At 37.9% G+C, this 23,621-nt stretch overlaps 1 protein-coding gene across 2 annotated transcripts in view; it reads left to right on the top strand.

Annotated features, from left to right (window-relative positions):
• The window catches only part of LOC139711520 (hormone-sensitive lipase-like), a 99,304-nt gene that overhangs the window by 42,689 nt on the left and 32,994 nt on the right, over positions 1-23,621 (top strand). Inside the window, exons 2-3 of one of the 2 annotated variants that reach the window (XM_071623488.1) lie at positions 5,430-5,548; positions 14,505-14,616. In XM_071623488.1, coding sequence (XP_071479589.1) covers positions 5,430-5,548; positions 14,505-14,616 — 231 coding nt within the window. Of the gene's footprint in view, positions 1-5,429; positions 5,549-14,498; positions 14,617-23,621 lie in introns of both variants that reach the window. The other variant, XM_071623431.1, reaches the window with a different exon arrangement.

Genomic DNA, 23,621 nt, shown 5'->3' with positions numbered 1-23,621 from the left:
TTTTGTGAAATTCTCTTTATATTTTCCTTATATTATTGTACGCATGTGACATCTAAGTTATTCATACACTGCAGTAGTCTTCTCATCCAGTGGGTACTGCACAAAAACTTCAAAAATTCATAACTTTTGAACGGATTGTCTGATTTTCCTCAAACTTTCAATGATGTGTTCTACTATTAAATATTGCTACATTCTCTCAATCCTTATGTTTATGAAGGTGAACTTGTCCTTTAAGTAGCGATGTTGTCAAAGATGTGTCCACGTGCTATAATCAGAAGATTCAATATATTTTGCAAACCCACATTTCTGTTAACTGCCAGTGCACTTAACCGTATTTTGTGATTGAATGATGCTTGATTACCTCAGCCAAGGGAAGAGGTTATGTTTTCATCAGCGTTAAATAGTTTGTTGGTTTGTTTGTTTGTCCGTGTGCAAAATAACTCAAAAAGTTGCAAACGGATTTGGATGAAACTTGCAGGAAAGGTTAAGAATGACACATGGAACAGATGATTAAACTTTGGTAGTTATCTGGGAATTTTTATGGATTTTTTTGAAGGATTTTTGATATTTTGGTAGGTAGGGTCAATGAACTTGAGAGTTTGAGCTGCATATTTTTTGGGGTGCTCTAGTTTCTACTTGGGCGAGGCGCACCACACAGCTGGAAGTTGATGAAGTAACAAAAGGGTTTTATATTTTTTGGGGAAATTGAGCAATTTCTGATCTCTGTGGAAGAACAAGATCAGTGGTGGAAATGAGCTGCTTGGCGGAGGTCTGCGCTCTCAGAGTGCTTCTCTTGTTGAGATTTGATATCTTCTTGAAGAGCCACTGGAGGGATATTTCTGTAAACCAGTGTCTATCGATTTGTGACGTCAACATTATGCTTGAGCGGATGAACTTGGAGACTATCATCGTTTCTGCCTTGACCTAACACAATGCATCTTGATTTGATTCGATTTATCATTTTTGTAGGCCTACATAGTAACCACTTGAATCATTAAAAAAATGCAAACTAACATTCTAAGAGTAATAGAAATAGAACCGATAAACAAAATTAAATTTATGAGGATTGCCAGTAGTAGTAAAAGGTTAAAAATAAAAGATAGAATTGAAATATTTGGCAATAGTTGCTTCTGCTGCAATTTACAACATATCACCCTTTCAGAGCTGTCAGAGTGCAGAAACAAATATTGTGTCTGTGTAGACAAGCCTACGTATCAAAAAAGAAGAAGAAAATATTGGATTTTGAGGAGAATTAAAAATCTGTTTCATTTTCAAAAAGTTTTCACATATGACATTAATGCTGACGTCAAATAGTGCAGAAACATTATTTTGGATTATATTGTTGATAATTGTAACGATTTAAAACTCATTTGGTAATTTTGATTTGCATTCAAAATTGAGTTCAGAAGTTCGGTTTTTCTTAAGTATGCCTTGTCTTGTTACTCCAGGGACGATATGCAGATACGTTTACAGTGCACTTCCGTTATAACGAACATGGTTATAATGAAATTCCGGTTACAACGAAGTAAAAATTCAGGCCGCTACATTATCCACTCTATGTATTTCTATTGTTTACTTGTTCGGTTTTAACAAAATGTCTATAAAACGGAAGAAAATTGCAGGTCCCGAGGACTTCCTTATAACGGGAGTCCACTGTGGTTATAGTACTACAGTCTTGAGTTCTATTGTATATCGTTTTGTGCATCTCACCTTCAACGTTGAGAAGATGACAAACTTTGCCCCATCTCACAGCAACACAGCTCCCCAAGGTGATGCTGGGACAGACATCGGCCTCAAATCACTTTATTTTGACATTGGAGAAATGTCATCCCCATTAGCAAAGGGCCTGCGGCGGTGCTATAAGTAACGCAATTGTGCAAGCACGTCAAGTCGGAGGCACAATACTCGTGAATCTCCTCGAGCTTCATAGCGCGTAACTTGCACTTGCAGATTGTTCAAGGAATTCACCATATCTTGTGCAGCCACTTGAAAGAGATGCGTGTAATTGCAACACAATACCAGTTGATGAAATAAATATTCATTAAAGATGCCAAGCTGCGCCATTATCAGTTGAATTTGTCCTTTGCCTTCAGCGTAATGGGATAGTATAAATCCAGCTGACATTTTGCCGAAGGTAGCCAATAATGATTTCATTGCCAGTTGAACTTGAGGGCTCTTGTCATGCAGGGCAACAATGACTGTTATTATTTATTACCAGCATTGTTTATATTATTAATATAATATGTAATATTAACATCTATATAATAATAATAATAATAATAATAATAATAATAATAATAATAATAATAATAATGATAATGATAATGATAATGATAATGATAATGATAATGATAATGATAATGATAATAATGATAATAATAATGATAATAATAATAGTAATAACAATAACAACAACAACAATGTTATTACTATTATTTTCATTACTATCATCATCATCATCCTAATCATTATCATTAGTATTGTCATTGTCATCAACGTTAATTTTGTTATTAGTGTTACAATAGTTTTTGTCATTATTATGATGATGAGAGTGAATATTATTATTATGAGTAGTAGTTGTAGTTGCAACGATGATATAATAATCGCTAATGTTCGCCTTCACCCACCTGAAAAACTTCTAAGGTCGTATATGTGCCTTTCGCAAACCTCACAAATTGTGCATGGTTGAAGGATAATGTCAACCAATACCATGTGTCAAATCTGAAAGTAATGTACCTCAGTGTTTATAAAAAGGAAATGAAGGACAACCCTCTCCCTCCCCCCCCCCCCCCCCCCCATGGTCAAGGAGACAAGGAGAATGATTGCATATTTTTCTGGGTCTGAATAATTCACTGGAAATCTGTAGTATTGTTTCCCCCTCTATCATAAAGAAGTTTCTGGTTTTGTCATTCTGAGGAAAGGTGTAAATTACCTACGAGTTTGTATACCTCTAAAATGAATACACCAGCTTATGAATGGAATCTGATTTTCAGGATTGCGAAAGGACATACAAGCTCTATTGCAAGGAACATTAGAAGCAATCACGTACTACTGCAGTAGTGTGACCATGCGAGCAACAAAGATTTTTATAAGCGTATCAAGCAAAGAGTCGATGTCATCAATGGTTACTTCTTCTGTTTCTATTTTGTATTTTTTGTTTTCTGATACAGAATTTTTTTTTTGCATTTATTTGCCTGTAACCATATTTTCCTGGAAGGGGGGGGGGGGCAGAACATGTTTGAATTGTTGTGTTTAAAGAATTTATCCTTTCACAGTTCTTTCTGATGCCTGTGTGTAGATGGATTGTGTTAAAGGGTGATGAATCCAATACTCGGCAAATGAACACACGTAGAATGAGGTAATGTTGACTGAGCAAACATCGCCATCCTTAAACCGGAGTCGTAAACGAGAAACTGTTCCCGGTGTCAGCGTGCAAGCAAGCGTAGTAAGCTTGCGTACGAACCGGAGGGACAGTTATATTTGTAAAACATACTCCCTCTCAGGGACTACATGTTTGGACAGTGCACAGAACAGCGTTTATAGGTTAATTGGAAAAGCGTACATGCTACATCCCCCCTACCCTGTGAGAAATGTAATCAGTTAAAAATTAGCCCCGTATCCATACGACATCCTGCCGATAATAGCACTTTTTCATTAATAAGAAGGGGAATGGATGTGTGTCCATGGATCAATGGCAGGGGAAAAAAATAAACCAACAAAATATTCATACTGGACTTCAACCCTGTTGCAGTCTGAGGTATACATAGCTCTAGTGACGTGGATGAAGGAATATTTTTGGATGCTTGTGATTGAGCGTAGACAGGATTGCGTGTCTCCTTATCATTAACTGAACCAAATTTTCAAATCCCAGGCTTTTGTTCCTTCTGTTTTTGCTTTGTCCATAACAATAACACTTAGATCCAACATGCAATCTTCTCCAAGGAAGAGAGTAACTGCAGAAAGACAAAAGCAAAACAAAACAAAACCAAATACAGTGTGAAAGAAAAAAGACTTCCATCTCCTATAATTGCATTCTGCAGTTCAGACACAGTCACCTCCAACAGCATTATAATTGTATTGCATTTCTGATCATTTTCCGGTTTAATAATTTGCAACTCTTGCGGTATGTTTCAAATGCGGAGCAAAGGGGTGTTAGAAAGGATATTTAAGCACTTGCAGGAAAAGCCCCATCATTTTTAGGTGGGATGCAAAAGGGTACTAAATTCCATGAACACTGCATGGCGTCACTTATGCCCTTCTGCCGTTCTTGGCTGAAGCCATAAAGACGTCTGTCCTTTCTTTGGGGATTAGACGCTGGTTTATGAGATACATGTGATTTACTATAAAAAGTTGTTTGTTTCATCTCGATGTAGCGTGTCTTTGGAGTTGGAATGGGGTGGTGGGGGGGGGGGGGGAGATGAAAGGGGGGGGGGGAGATGAAAGGGGGAGGGGGATGGGGAGGGACACATTAAGGATGGATACATCAAAACTCCAGCAATCAGCACAAATGTAGGTGTGAGCAGAGCAGTGAAATTGTCGAAAAAAAATTTGCTGTGTCGCACCGAGCCATTTATGGACATGAACGGCTGCGGAAGCATAATTAACTGTACACATGCTTATCTGTCATTTTGGCAGATATTCCGATGAAGGGGGGCTCCCAATTTGCTGATTAACGACCGTTGCGCCTTACGTCAAAGACAGTCTGTTGAGGTTTTGCACACCTCAGGAGGGGGATTTGGTCGAAGGAATTCCGCATGTCGAATTTGGCACGAAGCCAGCGGCGTAGGCTGTGCTTCCGGAAATTTTACCAAATGTTTCCACTATCTTTTTTTTGTTGAAATGCTATTTTAGGATCCTTATATCCTTTCCTCTTCTGCTATGTTAGCAAGTCTGCTAGTTTAATTACATTTTTGAGAATTTGCTTGCCCCGCCAGATAGAATTTACATCTTAATGTCGTTAGGCACCTGCTGGCGGGGCATTGCCCATATGTGCACGTTGACTGGAAGCAAAACTCCTATTCTTGCATCCAAAATTCTTGCATTCTTGCATCTTTTCATTTGTAATGAAATCTTCAAATGGATTCAAGAGAAAAAGAAACATGAAAAAGAAAAAAAAAACCCTGAGAGTGTCTGCAATATACACACTTTTATTATTTTCCCTCCTGGGAAACACAAAGTTGATTCTGATGTGGGCAATACAAAAAAGAAGATAGAGAAAAGAGAGAGAGAGAGAGAGAGAGAGAGAGAGAGAGAGAGAGAGGGAGATAATGAGAATACCAGTGAACATATTGGTTTGCTTATCATTGGGACTTGAACATATTAATACGCATGCCATGCATTATGTAATATAGCATGCATGAGGCCGTCTACATCAGTAATCTCATTTGTTAATTACTGCTGCCTTGTTCCTTATCTCCCTTTACCCGCAGTTCTGTGAGTCGCTATGGCAACCCCTCCAAACGGTGGCTGTGGCGCTGGCATCCTACGCGGAGGGCTACCAGAAGTACGAGGGGCCCTTCTCACGGGTGGCGTCGTCTTTCTTTCACAGGTAAAGGCTGGGGCAGATCTCGATCCATAAAAATAGAGGCTTAACTTTTAGGGTATTAATGGTTGTCATGGCAACTATGTCAGAGGTTATGTCTGGTTTAATCCAACTCTCTGAAGTATAAAAAAAAGATGGTTGTCTTGAAAAAACAAGGGCAAATAGGAATGAAGTACCCGGTACATGTACATTCAATGCATGCATTGTCTTCATGTACTTTTTTGTGCTGGCCATGATTATGTAACAACCAAGTTTAGAATTAAATAAGGGATGTTTACAACCTCTCACTCATTTAAGAAGTCGGAGGGGCTTAACTGATCCTATTAAGATCTATGATTTTTGGTTATGTAGAAGTGAGCACTATGTATTTGTGTAATTTGATGCATATGAGGCAGATTTCTGTCCATTTCCATATTCAAGATTGTCTCATTGATGTATTGAGTGCTGACAACTGTATCATGTTTTCCAGTTTTCTCCTTGATTTTTCTGACCCTGTCAAAAATTTAATGTAAAGATCTCACATTGTGATTTCATGCGTGGCAGTCCTAATTTGCTTTTGTGAATCATCTTTGAATGTGTTATGATTTTAGTATTTTCTTTATTTTTGCACAATGTTTGCATACTAAGTATCATTCGCTGCTTTTGAAGTTCAACTTTTTAAACCTAACTAGAAATGAGTTGATCCTTTCTTTGTTGAAAGACCTATTGATCTGTGTAACTGAAATGAATTAAGTATTAAAGTGATAGCAAAAATATAAAAACATTTTTAAGAGATGCTTTAATATGTTATGATAGGAGAAAGTCACTGAATATGATATTTTCAGTATTTTTGTTGTGAATTGCACTCATAGAGATCTAGATATGACGTGAAAATATACCCTTAATATATAAAAAAAGACATTTACAGAACACACTGCAATCATATTTTCCAAAATAAAGTCATGGTTTTAGTGAATATTTATAGCAGTTGCATAAAGTATTGTAGGATTTAATTGTTAAATGTTTGCACACCATTGAAATCATACCTACACCACACAGTTAGCACATACTCAGTTATTTACACATATCATTGCTGGGGCGACAAGACCTTGTATCTCAACTTTTTGGTGAAAATCCTTTTCTTCGATAGGTTGTCAGATAATCAATGAAGTGATCCTGTCCATATCCTAGCTGTCTTACCCCAAAAATGAAGCCAACACTGCATGTCAAAGGAAAGGCTATCCCATTTGTCATAGTGCTTTGGCTGCCATGTTTTTTTGCTCCCCTGAACGTTTGACATTTTTGAGATATGAAGCATTGTCACCCCAACAGGGATATATTTTATCTACAATAAATGCACTCATCTAAGATTGCCAAATTACTCTCTGCACATGGCAAGAATTTTTACCTTCTCAATTTGGATTTATTCAATCTTTTTTCACCTCTGACAAAAGCCCACAAGGTGTATTGTAAGCTCCTATCAGCATGCTATCACAAAATCAAGATTTAAAGTCAACAGATCACTTTTTGTGTTTTATCACAGAGTAAGTTTTAAAAAAAGATGATACATTTTGTAAGGTGCACAACAGATAGTGAATGAAAACACTTCTTTGTTCTCATTGTGGAAACTGAGTTGTTTGTGTGGGGAGAATCTTTAGAGAAAGACTGCAATTTAATATCAAATATCGAGGAATACCAATTGAAACAAAATGCGACAGGCCGGGGTATTTTGGTTGGATTGGACCGCAACTGTCACGAGGACACGGCTTAATCTCTCTGGACCGAAATAGATGACTTTAGCTCAATCATCGATTTACGAAAACCAATACTGTTGTTTGCTCCTAACCTAGAACTCGCAGAATATGTCGTGCTCAAAATAGTGCTCGATATTGCAGAATGATAGTTTTGTTGTGACCGCAAGCGAATATCTTGACATTAACTTGAGCTGCTGAAAACTTGGTATCACTTTGAAAGTTCAATATCCATTTGAGGGGGCAGCCATGTATTGTAATTTCTATATGATATTACAGAATATCATTTTATACCGTCCATCCTATTTTGCAAGACTTGAAAATGTTCCACTGATATCAATTCCATATAATCTGTTTTACTTGCATAAAAGTATCTGTAACACTTTCTGTGAAAAATGGAATGTTTAAAGATTGTTGTAGCTGTCTCTTCAAGACTGCGAATTTGTTCAGTCTGTGTGGAAGAGGTCGAGTTTGGAAATCAAGGAAGCAGCAGCAGCAACAACAACAACAACAACAACAACAACAACAACAACAACAACAACAACAACAACAACAACAACAACAACAACAACGGCAGCAGCATCAGCAGCAAAATGATGAATCTAAAGATTACACTCCTTGGCAATATAAAAACCCCACAACAACAGCAAAAAAAAAAAAGTGTTGCCATAGTAGCAGAGCATGACACTGACAATGTAATGCTCCCTTACAGAAAAGTGCACCACAATGTCTTACTGTACATTTCATCATTGTAAGATACAACTGTCTGTGAGAGATCAAAAGCCACACTCGTCTCTTTCTCTCATATTTAATACTGCAAGGTGTATCCAAGTAGCAATTCAAACACCATACCTTGTGAGAAACCAGAGGAATTATGGGTATCACATTATGTATCTCCCGTACGTAATTGGTTCTTCAGATTGTGTGAATTTGCCGATCTGCCAGTTACATGCGAAATGCCTGTCAAAATGGCCAAATTTATTTGTTTTTGTAATGGAAGGGGTAGGGGAATTGTAAAGCCCCACATTTGTTTTCAGTATTTCTACATCTTCTGCTGAAGTGTGTCAGGTCAAAGTACATTTTTGGGAAGCCACCTGAAAAAAACAGACAAACAACAACAACAAAACAGAACACACACACACAGAAGCAAAACCAACAACAAAAGCGGGAACAAAACAATCCAACAAATATGACTCGCCAACAAGATATGACAAACCATAGCTCTTCTTTTATGATCATTTTTTATGTATAATCAACTTGAATGTATGAGCAAATAATGCATGATCTTGATTGCTGTATAATATACTAGATTATGTGCTCTGTGGCAATAGTGTAGTGTGGTACAATGCAACCAGTGCAAATTCTTGTCACATATATGAGGTTTGTGGGTGTACCAGAAGAAGTGACACAACACAAACACTGTGTGATTGAAAAAGTAGACAAGAAATCAAGACCAATGTCTTGATGTCAAAATGAATGACAAACTATTTTTGTTATCAGAGATTAACATTTAGTGAACTCCATAACTGCCAAAATATATTTGAAGAAGGAAAATTATTTCATCACTCCCACTTACCCTGTTTATTGTATACTGTGTAAATGGTTGTCAATGCATCTAGAATGTAAATGATACTTGTTGAATGTCCTGCTAGGCGTGTGGTCAAGTGTAATCTTTGTGCGCTGAAAAGCCGGTCAGTTTTGTGTCCAGTGAGTGACCTTAACACCCACGCTTCTCGTCCTCAGGCGATCGCAGTCAAAGCTACCTAGCAGGCGTAGGTGAGCCAAATTGAGAATTGCTGGAACGGATAATGCACTATCTAAAAGCCTCGTTTTAACCCCCTACCACTAAATATATGCACTCTGAAGAAGGATACATACAGCTATTAACAAAACTCTCTGCTGTTATGCCATATGTTTTGTGAGGTGGACCTTACACAACAAGTTTTGTGAGTTGTTGAATTTGCATATCGGGATCTGCAATGATGGACAGATTTTGGGTATCATCAGTGTGCAAGAGAAGCTCGAGGCTAACATTTCCAACCTTTGGGGCAAATCATTGCACTTGTGTGAAAAGGTAATACTCGTGAACGTGTTTACTTTTGAGAATGCAAGGCCACTCGCAAATGTCTTGAGAAAAGAACCACTGCAAAATATATGGCATAGACAGCACTGCTTCACCCTAAGTACCCACTATGGTATACTACACTGTACTTACAATTATGTACAATATGTGTGTTTACTATATCTCTCCCAAGCTCTTGAAAGATAAAATTAAAACCCATATCTATATTTTCGTAGCTGTCATTCATTTCTTTCTGCGGGAACATTCCCTGATTATATACATTTCTGTACTAATACCTCAGAAATGCGTAATGCAAACCTATGGAGTATTCATGTGCCATCCATTGTAATGCAGCGATATGGGTAAGAGTCTACCCCGAAAGGGAAAGTTGTTTTAAACGTAGCAAAATTACGGAAAGCAACAGATTGAAGAGAATTTATGAAAGTGAAAGTGGCCAAGTGCTATTAAAAGGGAATTTGCTTATTTGTAATACATAAATATCAGTGACTAATACTAGTATCTGATTCGATATCTGGCAACTCATCAAGAATCAAAAACTACATTTTTGCTGTCGGGTGCTATATCCTTATATCAAAATATTTTGTATGCATTAGAAGTGATTCAAAAGGTATAGTGCAATAATGCATACAGTAATAAGACAAGCGATTTCAGGCATTTCATTGAATAATGGTTTAAAAGCTGTTTGGTCAGGAGTGACTCTGGACTGATGTTTAATTATACTGTGTCCCATTTTGATCAAGAGGGAGGGGTGGGTAGAAGGCTATGTAATGCCATACAAGCTTCAGCAAAAATACTATAATCCAGTCTGAGGTAAATGTCTGAGGGAAAGGGTATAATAATGTGAAATTATTTTCAGAGACCAAAAGCCTACGTCGTATCATTCTAACCATCAACAAGCAAACAATCCTTCTCAGGGTGTCTTTGAGCTTTCTATTTGTCAAGATATTGTGGTGACTTTTAGGATTGAAATAGGCGAATTGAAAGTATTAGTGGGATGGAACGTCCTTCTAAGATAACAACCTTGTATATAGAGAGCATCTCAGAGGGAATCTACATGGTGGGTAGAATTACCGGAAACTTTATAACTTGTACAAGGCCAGGAAATCTACTCTCACTGTTATAGCTTTTAAAGACTGGAAATGAAGATAGTATGTTTCTTCACCTTTTCCCTCTTGTTTTCCTCTCTCTGTTGGCCAGTGATCCTTTTTTGTGTCTGTTTGTTTTCATTCGGCATGTATATTATGAAGAGCTTATTTGCAAAAGGGGCTAGGTCCATTTTTGATGAAAATTTAGTTATTAGCATCACCGCACAGAATTAAAAAAAAATAGATTTAGATTTTCCATATACTTGTGTGCAAATTCTCACAAACAAACCAGTTTTTCTCCAAAGTACTAAAAGTGGATCTAGCCCCTTTTGCAAATAAACTCTTCATATGTGTAAATTGTACTCTTATTTGCTTCTGTATCCTGTTAATGGATTTGACTGAGGGAATGTATCATCATTAATCCAGACATTACCAAAAACAAACTGTCTGTATATAGCGACAGTTGCAATGTAGAGTGCTGATATTGTGAGGGTTTATTACCATACATCATGACTGATTGATATCTTTCAATAAAAAAATTATATATAATCATGTATATTAAAATATCATATAAAACCATTTTGTGTCTTGAATAGGAATGCTCTATCTGGTATGCTTTCTGATTATTGTTTTGGCATTATTGGTATCTCTCTCCATCCTGTTTATTATATAGCATACAATAAGGCCAAAAAAAAAAAGGTTGTATTGGCGTAACATGAGATTTTCAAATAGGGTCGGTCGGGCGGATTTTTTTTTTTTTTTTTTTTTTTTTTGTTGTTACCTGCATTGTACGTGTATAACTCATGCTCAGTAAACAGTTACAACTGCTGCACCGTATGTGCTGTGTTCATCTATTCTACAAATCATTTATGAGGCCGATATTACTCGAATTATACCCCTTCACAAAATTAAAAGATGTTGAAATCCCTATCCTGAATGTTTTCACTTCATATTTTACTATTTTGACTTAGATAAGATAGATGCAAATTGACCCATATGTACGATCTTTTCATCGCACACGGCGATCTCTATTACAGTCCCACATATACAGATTCGTGTAAGTTCTCCACACAAGAAACCTATGGCAAAACTGTGCACAATACATTGCAGTCTGAATGCTAAGTATACACTGTATAAATCTTGATAGAGTACGCGTCCGTGTTGGAAACAGATGACATACTGATCAAGCGAGGCTATGCGAGGCGCTAGCGAGATCTCTCCCTCGTACATCCGATATCCCCAGAGCCGTTTTCACTTCCGGGTTTTTTGCGATCGCGATCGCAGTCAAGAAGATACTTGATATCGATAGCAAAAAAAATAATAAAAAAACATAGGGTCGGCGGAATTTTTTGGGTCGGGCGGGTTACGCCAATACAACATTTTTTTTTTGTTGTATATATCAATCTTACAAATTATATACCACAGTTAAGTGTGTGTTTAATACGATACAGTCAGAATTATCTTTCTGTTTTTTTTTTTTTGTTTTTTCTGTGTATGTTACTCATCACAATTTGTTAGCCTATTCTATAGGCAAAGAATTTTGTGTCAAGAAACAGGACTTGCTAGTATTACAAAGCAAGCAAAACACAAAGCCATACTAAGACAGTGTTGCACTGTATACGCTATATATTTGCAAGTATGACACTTTGCAAAGTGTAACTTGCATGACAATTTCATGAGTGGTCAACTTTGCAATCAATAACCGCAGTGACAGAAATGGAAACAGTTTTACCTTTCCACAGGAGAGGAGTTGGGAATATTCCATTCTGGAGGCAATATAAAGAGTATAATTCTGTTATGGGAAAGGGTTGGGACAATATTTGCTGTGAGTCTTCAATTTCATGAATGTCGGACAACTCCCGAAGTTCTCTTCAAAAAAAAAAAGAAAGAAAGAGAAAAGACATTTCAAAATATACTGTGTTAACAGCATTCTACATGCATACTACTTGATGACATTTGAAATATATTGATGGATATTGATGCCATGGTACATTTGATGTTGATAAACTTGAAATCCAGCTGGATTTTGTTATGAATGGTGATTAGAATGGCAGCACACTCACATGACCACAAATTTGAACACAGCAAAAATTAAAAGGAAGAAAGAAAACTCATCAAGACCATATACTGTAGAAAGCAATACAGTGACATTTTACAAGAACATGGGGATTTCATGAGCTTATTTTGATTGAATGGAAACTTATGAATACATGAAGAGAGAGATTTGTCATAAAAATTTTGCCTCAGAGCAATTTCCTCATCCCAATTTTATCTCTTGTGGAATGATTTAGTTCCCCCCCCCCCCCTAGTTGATCATACAATGAGTTCAGGGAAGTTTTACAGAGGGGTCATTATTCTTTATGATGAGTGAGGGATGATCAGGTCAGGTGGTTTCCCCAAAAGTGTACTTTGGCTGCAAATTGGCGAGCTATCCATGATATCTGTTTTTAAAAGATATATAAGAAACAGTTATTATTTTCTACATCCACCAAAAAAAAAAAAAGAAAAAAAGAAAAAGAAATGAAAAGAAACTAGTGGTAGAGTTCTCTTATTTCTTTTGTATTGTCATGCTGAGAGACGTACTGCTGACGATAGTCATATAGCACCAAATATCTTACACATACATGGATACACAAATTTTATTTTACAGACATCCACATAGATAGTATGCCATTGAGTTTTGGTCCTATACATGTCAGGTGCCTGTTGTGAAAAACTTTTTACCTGAGAAAACTTTGGTTACTTTTTATCTGAGGTTTGAGTTCTTGCCATATTTTTTTCCGCGATAAAAGGTTTCATGCAACTGGTACCATATATAGTCAAAATGTAGCTGTAAGACTGTTTAAGTAATACAGACCTTCTGCTTGTGAAATTACTCAATCCTTTGCTGGCATCTGTGTGTGCTGTTACTACTATACCATATACCTTCAGTTTAGATGCAGAAAGCATTAACTCTGTAGACCCTGCATAGAATCAGTACCCTTCTGCCTCTCAAACAGAAAATCAATTAGTAAAATATTTTCCTTAAATTTGTTGTAGTGTGTAGTCATACCTCATTTTCCTTGATTAAAAAAAGTGAAGATCTCATATCATTAGACATAATACTTCTAGTATGCAATTAAATGTAAACTAACACATTGTTGTATGTTTTGCTTCTTTACTTACATTCCTATCAATGCTTCTGCAATTTTGTGAACAGTGTCTTGAGAAAACTGAAACACTCAACACCATTGATCACATCAGAATACAGAAAAGATGAAAGTTTTATAGTGATTGATAAAACGTTTTCGGTGATTTAAAAAAAAAAAAAACGAAAGTCAGATACAAAGTACAATCCTGAGGATGATAATCATATTCACACCGTACACTTGATTGATTGACGTGTTCAAACACTAATTCTTGCAGTTAGTCACTAACTGCACTATCACATCTTTGCCTCATACCCACTTGGTCTGCGCCACAAACACAAATGTAGCACTTAACTCAGGGCTTTACAATAACTTTTTTTTTTCTGTTGAGGTCCCCTCAGGCTGCTAAAATCTTTGAATCTGAAATTGTGGTGGCCCAAAATAGAAATGTAGTGACCAGAAATAAGGGGAAATATAAAGATTCATTTTTAATTTTTAGCTGCCTGATCGGGCCACCAAAAATAGCTTTTAGGAAATTTAGTGGCCCAACATCAATATTTAGTGGCCCGGGACTACTGCTAATGTCGAGCCCTGTGTAACACAAACGGCTTGACACCCAAACACCAAACACTATCACACTGTGTCAAGTACACCACAACACCAAACACTATCACACTGTGTCAAGTACACCACTTTTTGGTGCAAATAAATGCTAACACCTAACACCTAACCCCCAAACAGCTAGCACTAACATGCCACCATCCCCACCATGCACACATTTTTGTCAAGTCCACCACTTTCTGGTGCTAAATGCTAACACCTAACCCCCAGACACCTAACACCCAACACTAACACTAACACGCCAACATCCACACACACACACTGTGTCAAGTGCACCACTTTCTGGTGCTTAATGTTTCCCTTTCCTAGCGGCAGGTACCTAACGAACCCAGAGGCCCGGGGGAAACAGATCCTGGACATCACCAACAAGTCGGACATCCGCTTCTGCAAGGCATTCTGGTCTATCACGGAGGGCGATGTCATCGCAGTAAGTCAGACTTGCATTCTTTCTTTTGCCAAGTGTTGTCTGCCAGTTTTAACCCTTTATGCCATCTGGCAGGGCCCTCTGGTATAACATTGTCAACACTGAAGAGGCTACCATAGATAGGAAGACCATAATATTATTACCTTAAAACGGAGAAGATAATGTAATGGTGCAATGTGATTTTGAAATTCAGTGGGTGGATCTGAGAAGGCTGGTATGCTGCAAAAAACATACTGTAAAGTGAGTAATGTTTGCATGCATTTTAATTTCGCAAATTTTGTGAGAGCCAAGATTCCCGAAATTAAAATGCATGCGAAAGTTCTTGTCTACACTATATGCATTGAATGTTAGAGGCAACTCGCGAAAATTTCATGCCACAAAAATATTGTGTTTTACAATAATGCCTGTCTGTATTCCCTTTCCCAGAATGTTTGTGAGAGAGAGTACAGTATGTGAGTGTGTGTGTGTGTGTTTGTGTCTGTGTCTGTGTGTGTGTGTATGGGGGGGGGGGGGGGGGGGGGGTAGAGGATGGGAAGGGAGGGGGGTATAGATGTAGTTTGAAGTTCCCACGTGCCCAGACAGCAGCCCTAACCTGCCACATTTGTTTGTTTACTTTGATTCATCTTGTCAAAACTCATCCATAACGAGAGATAACTAGAGAGAAAATCGCTCAGTTGAAACAATAGCAACAGTCCGTCATGCACGCTGCCATAATAGGTACGGTCACACTGGCAAAAAATTGAGAAGTTTACGATCGCGATCTGGATAAGATCTCGAAGTTTTGCCAGTGTGACTGCAAACTTCCCGCAAAACTTCTCGATCTGTTTGCGGGCAGTGCCTCCGAAGCGCGAGGCCATTGTCATGTACAGATGTGCATTGTTACATCACAATCACTAGCCATCGGACGGCGCACTCCTTCTTATGCACGTGCCAATGGCCCAAACTTCGCGATCTTAAAGGGAAGGTAAACCCAACAAGCAATGTGGATTGAGTGAAAGCAGCAACATTAGTAGAACACATCAGTAAAAGTTTGAGGAAAATCGGACAATCGATGTAAAAGTTATGAATTTTTAAAGTTTTGGTGTTGGAACCGCTGGATGAGGAGACTACCAGAGGATATGACGTATGAGTGGACAACAATACAAAGAAAATATAAAGGAAATTCAACAAAAATTCACTTTTCTAGAATTATGACAGAGAAATGGACCAACCTCTTTCAGAAAGCAGGGGGAATAATTGCTACCCTTAACATATGTCAATATCAAGTTGATGGAATTTGTAATTTTCATGAAAAATGGATTTTTGTACAATTTTCTTTATATTTTCTTGGTATTGTTGTCCACTCACACGTCATAACCTCTAGTAGTCTCCTCATCCAGTGGTTCCAACACCAAAACTTTAAAAATTCATAACTTGTGCATCGATTGTCCGATTTTCTTCAAACTTTCACTGATGTGTTCTACTAATGTTGCTGCTTTCACTCAATCCACATTGCTCTTGGGGTTTATCTTCCCTTTAAACTTCTCGATCTTTTGCCAGTCTGATCGCGCCTAATACGATAAAGAATGATGAGAAGACAAGCCCCCCATTCACCGATAATCAGGGCCGTCAAACTATCTTCTCCTATCAGCAAAGAAAACCTGTCAGCAGAAGTGCCAAGCGGAGAATGAAACGAACCAAAAGCATAGAAAAGTTGAAAGCTGCCCAGGCAGTGAAGAGCTGAGGCTATCAGTGGACTGGCCTACAGTACCAAAAGGAAGCAATTATCTTTTGTTTCTATTTAATTTCAGGTTATCTCTACATATGTATCTATCAAGACCCAAAATTACCAAATGTAGGATCAATACAGGAAGCATATCGTCGCTGGGGCGACAAGACCTTGTATCTACAAAATGTCAAATGTTCAGGAGAGCCAAAAAACATGGCGGCCAAAGCACTGTGGCGAATGGGATAGCCTTTCCTTTGACATGGTGTGGTGGCTTCATTTTTGGAGTAAGACAGTTGGGATTTGGACAGGACATCACTTAACCTATTATTTGACCATTAATCCAAAAAAGTCATTTTCACCAAAATTGCAGATACAAGGTCTTGTCACCCTAGCGACGATATACTCAATGAGGGAAAAACATGAAGACATTTTGATATTTGACAAAAATGCAATAACACCACACCATATAAACAATTATATGCAGTATGTGTGTGGGTGTGTGTATGTGTATGTGTGTGTGTGTGTGTGTGTGTGTGTGTGTGTGTGTGTGTCTGTGTGTGTGTGTGTGTGTGTGTGTCTGTGTGTGTGTGTGTGTAGGGGGGGGGGGGGGGGCTGGTCAACCTATACTGCTGGGCTTGCTTAACCTGTTGAGGACGAGTCCCGAGTATACTCGAGCAAGCGTCTATGGGAAATGCGTGTTGTAGCAAAATCAAACCGTCCTCAACGGGTTAACCCACTGAAGTGTAGCCCCAGGTACGTGTGGGCAGTTGTCAATATGGGATATGTGTGTTATAGCAAAATCAGCTCCTCTTCAATGGGTCAAGGTTGATTCCATGATTTAAAGTGGAAGATAACTCCCTTACTTTAACACTAGAACTAGGTGACTACTGAGGATTAAAAGACATGTACAAAAGTAACACTGAGTGAGAGTGGTGAAGCTTACATACTCACTTCCTATACACAGAAGTGTCATGACTGTGATTTAGTTTCCTTTTTCTTTCATATCAATACATCCTTAAAAACAAGCAGCCTTTCCAGCATTGTGACTGCCAGCATGGAAGGCCCTGTCATCACCATTGCCCCAGCAATTCTGGGTACTTAATCTGTTTATCATGGGTCAAGAGGGTTGTCATGTAGAAGACATCTTTTCTATAAAGTCCATATGTGAGCTCCTGATTGGCTTTGAACTGTGACTCTTCTGTGTGAGAGTGTGTGAGAATCCACTATACCACTGGGCTTCCAATTAAGTTTCATTTACCATCATACCATTCCTCATTTCCAATCCACATCTTTGATTTGTTTCTCATTAAAATCACTTCACATGTTTGTTGTAGGGTGATATGAACAATGCCTGGATATATTCACATTAATAATTCCAAATTTGTTCCTGGAAAATTCTGTAAAATGTTTCTTTTCTCCCAACAACTGGAATGTAACATTTTTCCCCCAGTCCTTCACTTATCGTCAAGAGATGGAAGATTACAAAATTTCTTCCGTGTTGGCAAAATCCTCAGAATCTCTCTGAAAGGTGACTACCGTGTAATTACATTATGTATTTCATCTCGACCAGACTCAAAATGATGCAATGAAACCCTGAAGGCTTTACGACGAGGGAAGCAACGGTGAGGCTAACAAAAAAAAAAAAAAAACCCCTGTAAATCTCTCTCCCGCATGTCTGAAATATGATATGATCTGGAGTGTTTATGAAATATTGAAATGCCTTTCCCCCAAAGAAAAAGCCATTTTTGTCATTTTGTTGCACATCGATGACGCCCTGAACGTGAGCGATGGCAAACATCACGCTTGGCTAAACAGAGCCTCGGGAAGGGCGGGAAGGGCAGAGTGTTGCCAAAATGCCATGGCAAGAGTAGGGCTGTCCGAGGGAGGTTTGCAAACGGGGGGGGGGGGGGGGGGGGGGGGGGAGGGGGGGAGGGGGGGGGATTTTTGCGTGATTTACACACTGATTTCTTCCAGCGTCTCGTGGGCGAGATTTCGCCGCCCCATCTGAGAGATTACAGCCTCACATCGCGGGGGAGGAAGGGGAGAATCTTAGAGTAGCAGCCAGGAGCTGCCTAGACTTATAATTCTTTAACCTGTAGAGGACGGGCTGATTTTGCTATAACATGCATTTCCCATAGACACCTGCTCGAGTATACTCGGGACTAGTCTTCAGCGGGTTAAGAAGCAGAGCTTAGTGAAGTCCTTTTTTTGGTTTTTGTTTGTGTTTCATTTTTTCTTCATACCCTTTTGCCTTTCAAAGTCAGCTCTCCGCATTAAATGCCATATTTTACTGATGTTTGCCGGCACCAGAAGATATCAGGGTTGGGGTCATTATCTTTTAAGGCCACAAATGATCAGTTTCCAGAAGGGGTTTTCAATAGAAATACAGTAAAAGTGCATTTCTGTCTTTTTTTTTTTCAAGGATTTCATGCACTATTATCAGAATTTTTATTTCATTTTTTTCTTTTGTGAGCAAAATGGACTCAGAATATTTCCTTTAATTTTTTTCTGTTGTCACCTCTGAACAGAAGAATACAGTTTTGTGATTTGACAGATGAAATTGACTTTCAGATGATTGTAAAATTTCTTCTTCATCTGTGAGGTCTTAGATGTAAGATTTACTGCAGATTTTTAGTCTGCTGTTCTTTTGTAAACAGTTAGCGAAAACCTCTTCTTTTCGATTTTTTGAAATAACTATCACAATCTGTGTCACTAATGAAATTATTGAAGTCACTGTGGTGATAGAATCAGATCTCCAGGTCAGTCATATTGATTGCAATGACTGTAGAAAAGTTTTGGGCGGCTCAAAATTTTTTTTATGATCAACGCGATTGCCACGACTAACCTCAAGATCTGATAAGATCTGATATGATCACAGTGGTTACTCTGTGATTTGATTCTCTGTGATTTACTCTGCGACCACGATTTCAATCATAACTCAAATTGTCCTAGACAATGGCAAAACTTCACAATCAACTACCAATGGCCAATTGTGCCATAAGTAGTGGATCGCAAGACAGTGGGAACCCATCAAATTAGACAAGACTTGGTTTACTAGGGCAAGACTTTTTGTTGTGTGTTTTATTATCCTGGCTTTAGTATTTGAGATTCCACCTTTCATATACAATACATGATCGAAACGAAAAACCCCTCGCTAAATCCAAGTGACAGTTCTCTCACAAATTCTGTTTTGATTTAGTCACAAACTCATTTAATAGGAAGACAATGGATTAAACAAGATTTTACAATAATGTGATAATATTTGATGCATTGAAAAGCGTTGAGAAAGATATCACGGAGTAGTATTTCTTTGAGGTTATTGGAAGAATCCCTGTTTTTCTGTGTTATTTTGTTTTTTTCCTCAACTCTTCTCCTTAATTCGAAATGTGATACCACAGCAGTTGATCAAAAGCGATAGTATTTATCAAGCTCCCAGACGAGCTTGTTACACCGAGCGAGCGATGAACCGAGCGGACGGTGGTGTGCTTGTCCAGATTCATTCAAATGTGAAGAATCTCAGTTTTCCTCACTGTGATAAAAACAAAAATGAAAATCTCCAGAAGATAAGGAAATGAAGGGGGGGGGGTGGGAGGCGACGAGAAAGGAAAAGAGAAAAAGATTATAGTGAAAGAGACAGAATGAGAGATGGAAGAGGCCAGTGGAGACACATAGAAAGAGAGGGAGAGAGAGAGAGATGGAGGAAAGATATGAACAGATGGACAGATAGATGAACAGGAGAGAGGGAGAGAAATATAAGGGAGTGGGAGATATTAAAGTGATGGTATAGTATTGGTGGAGATGAGGATTGGGCTTTTAAGTTTTTGCAAGATGCAAAAGATATGAAAAAGGAAAGATATGAACAGATGGACAGATAGATAAACAGGAGAGAAGGAGAGAAATATAAGGGAGAGGGAGATATTAAAGTGATGGTATAGTATTGGTAGAGATGAGGATTGGGCTTTTAACTTTTTGCAAGATGCCAAGAAACCACTTATGAAATAGTACAGAGCATACCATTCTAAGAGGAATTCAAAGTTTATTTGGGAAAATCGGTTTTGGTATGGCTGAGACATCCAAAACCACAGTAAAACAAAGCGATGCTAATAAAAGGTGGGTCCCACCTTTTATTAGGATTGCTCTGTTTTGGATATCTCAGCCATTTCAAGACCAATTTTCATAAAATAAATATTGAATTCCTCAGAGGTTTCTCATTATCTCACCAAAAAATGTTATAAACCTGAAGTTAGATCTCAACCAAAACTATATGATCCCTTTAGAAAAGAAGGATATATATATATATATATATATATATATATATATATATATATATATATATATATATATATATATATATGAATATATCACAGATAGAGAAAAGTGGAGGGGATAGAAAGAAAAGAAAGAGATGGAAAAATTAATCCACAGATTTGCACAAAGAGAGAAATGGGAAGAGATAGTAACAGAGAATAGAAAAAGAGAAGAGATACAGGATATACAAAGAAATCAAGACATAAGGGGATATATAAAGGAGAGAAAGAATGATATATGCAGAGAATAAGAAAAAGAAAGAAAAATGATACATAAAAAGATACATTAAAAAAAGATGAGTACGGGGTAGATTGCAAGAAAGAAAGATATAAAAAAAAAGAACAAAGGTGACATATGTAAAATATGATATACCTACAAAGAAAGAAAGATAGATAGATAGCTAAAAAGATACATAGGTAATAGATGAATAGAGATATAGATTTGAATAAAGTAAGAAAGAAAACTTTGAAACAGGGAAGAAAGATAGAGATAAACTTTTAAAAGAAAGAGAGAAAGAGAGAGAGAGAGAGAGATAGAGAGAGAGGTGATATAGAGAGAGAATTTGTGTTGTGGTTGCCCTGCTGAAATAATCACTGGATTTAAAGTGCGTAGCGTCCAGGATGATGCAGCGAGGCGCAGAATTGATCGGCCCATTTCATACGCCTGTCTGGATGAATTTGATGTGGGTCTAGCGAATGTCACGGCTTGATTGCTTTGCTTTTTACTTCAAATTGAAGTACTCGCCATAAGCAGAACCGATGAGCCAACAAAGTCTTGCTGTTTTAGTGTTTGAGTGTGTATGTGTGGGGGGGGGGGGGGGGGTAGTGAGGGAGATTGTGTGTGTGAATGTAGGGGTCTTATATGGGTCTGGACAAGTTTGGGGAGACAACTGGTAAAGGGGAAGGTATTTAAATATTGATTCCAGTATGTCAAGAGCCAAGTTAAGCTTCACATAAATGCAAAACAAAAAACAACAAAGAACATAAAACAATTATTAATGACAGCTACACAAAAACGATTCTTAAGATGTAAATAGCAATTATTGATTATTTGAAGCAAAGTATGGCTTGTGCCTTATCAAATGGCAATGTAACTATTTCTGTGATACAAGCTATGCTTTTCAAGATTCATACAAAGTTGATAAATGAATAATGTCAGTGCTTGTTCATTACAAATACCAGGAAGGATGAATAAATGGCTAAGAAACAATTGAATGCATTTGGATAATACATGTTTGTATATCTGTAGTATAATGGACAGCTATGTGTGTTTGTGTGTGTACTTACATGTGTGTCTGTAGTGTTTATTAATGGAAGAACAGATATTGTGGCTTGGTAGATTGCACAAATTAGATGTGGAGGAATTGCATTATTATCAAACGAAATTTTCGCGCACATTAAATTGTCCCAAAGTTTGCGGGGAACCAAAATTCGCAGAAGTAAAATGCACATGATAGGTTTTGTCTACACAATGCCGTTAATGCCAGTGGTGTTTCGTGCTGTGAGAAAGTCCATCAGCTTCAATTTGTGAAGGTTTCATGCCACCAATTTTTCTGGTTTAAAGGGACATTCCAGACGATTTTCATAATTTCACATCATGTAGTACATAAATCAACAACTCTGTGTATAGATTTGTGGAATTTATTGTGGTTCTTGAGCAGAGAAACAATAATTTGAAAAACCTTAAACAAATTATACTGAACAAGGATGATGACATAGGAGGTTCACATATTTCAGAAATGCAGCAGTGTAATTCCATTACAATACTGCTTGCTTGCAAGTTCACCTGTATATTAATCTATGCATGCCTTCTTCTTTTGTTCTGCTTCCTTGAGCCCCAACTCATGCATTCTTATGGTGACTCTGCCATGTCACCATCCTTGTTCATTGCAATTTGTTCTAAATTTTGAAAATATTCTTATTCTTCATCCCAATTATCACAAATTCTGAAACTCTGTCCTCAGTATTACTAATTTATAGTTGTTCACATGTAGAAATCTGAAAATCATCCGGAGGTCTCCTTTAACAGTACTCAATCTGTTGAAGACAATTCTTGAGTATACTCAGGCAAGTGTCTATGGGAAATGCGTGTTGTAGCAAAATCAGTCTGTTCTCAATGGGTTAAGATAGATCACACAGTGTGTTGATGCTTGAAAGATAAGACTCAGCAAAGAATGAGAAAAATTAACCAGACAAACAAAATGGGTAGTATGATAGTTCATGTTGGAAGGAGATATCAAGAAGAGAAGGAATACTATTAAAAGTGAAAGTGATAAACTGATCTTCTTTATCCAGGCCCTGAAAAGTCATGCTTGAATTCGGCAATAAGTAGTCATGCCAGTACTGTATACGCTATATATTTCGCGGGGGTTTTATTTTCGCGAATTTCGCGAGTCGGGAGCTATTCGCGAAATTAACAACACGCGAAAATATTACCTTCCAAAATGAATCCCTTGCCTTGATGATACGAACATTTCAGTACTAGAATACCATGTCACGGCTTACCGAACAGACCATACTGGCTAAGCTTGTTTACGCACGCCCACGTCTACTTGCGAATACTGTAGAGAGCCAATCCATTATCGCAAGGGGACCACTCGTCAGAAATCTAGCGCGACATGGACTTAACCACTTCAAAAATGTTGAATTCTAACTTACTAGTTCGCAGAGTTTGGCAAGTCTTTTTCATGCAGTGCATAACTAGTATCATTCTTATTTGCTAGTGAGTTGAAAATTCACACTTTCTTTGCCACTTCATATTTTCTCTGGTCCCCCCAATCGCGAATTTAACCACTCGCGAAAATGTGTAACATCGGCAATTCGCGAAAATTTATGTACGCGAAAATTATAGCGTATACAGTAACTGTAAAGTTGATGCAGTGCTGCACAGCAGGTTTAAAGTTTTCCCCGTGATCTGCAGCTGATGCTGCTCAGCTTCTTGAGGTGGAGGTCTTGATGTTGCGAGGGGGTTGTTGATGACGTCTCTAGATCCC

The sequence above is a fragment of the Diadema antillarum genome, unplaced genomic scaffold (genome assembly GCF_040938485.1).
Source record: "Diadema antillarum isolate AM-2024a unplaced genomic scaffold, OU_Dant_1.0 scf00000004, whole genome shotgun sequence".
Classification (NCBI taxonomy): domain Eukaryota; kingdom Metazoa; phylum Echinodermata; class Echinoidea; order Diadematoida; family Diadematidae; genus Diadema; species Diadema antillarum.
The sequence above is the reverse complement of the archived record's forward strand: the minus strand, read 5'-3'. Positions and strand labels throughout refer to the sequence as shown.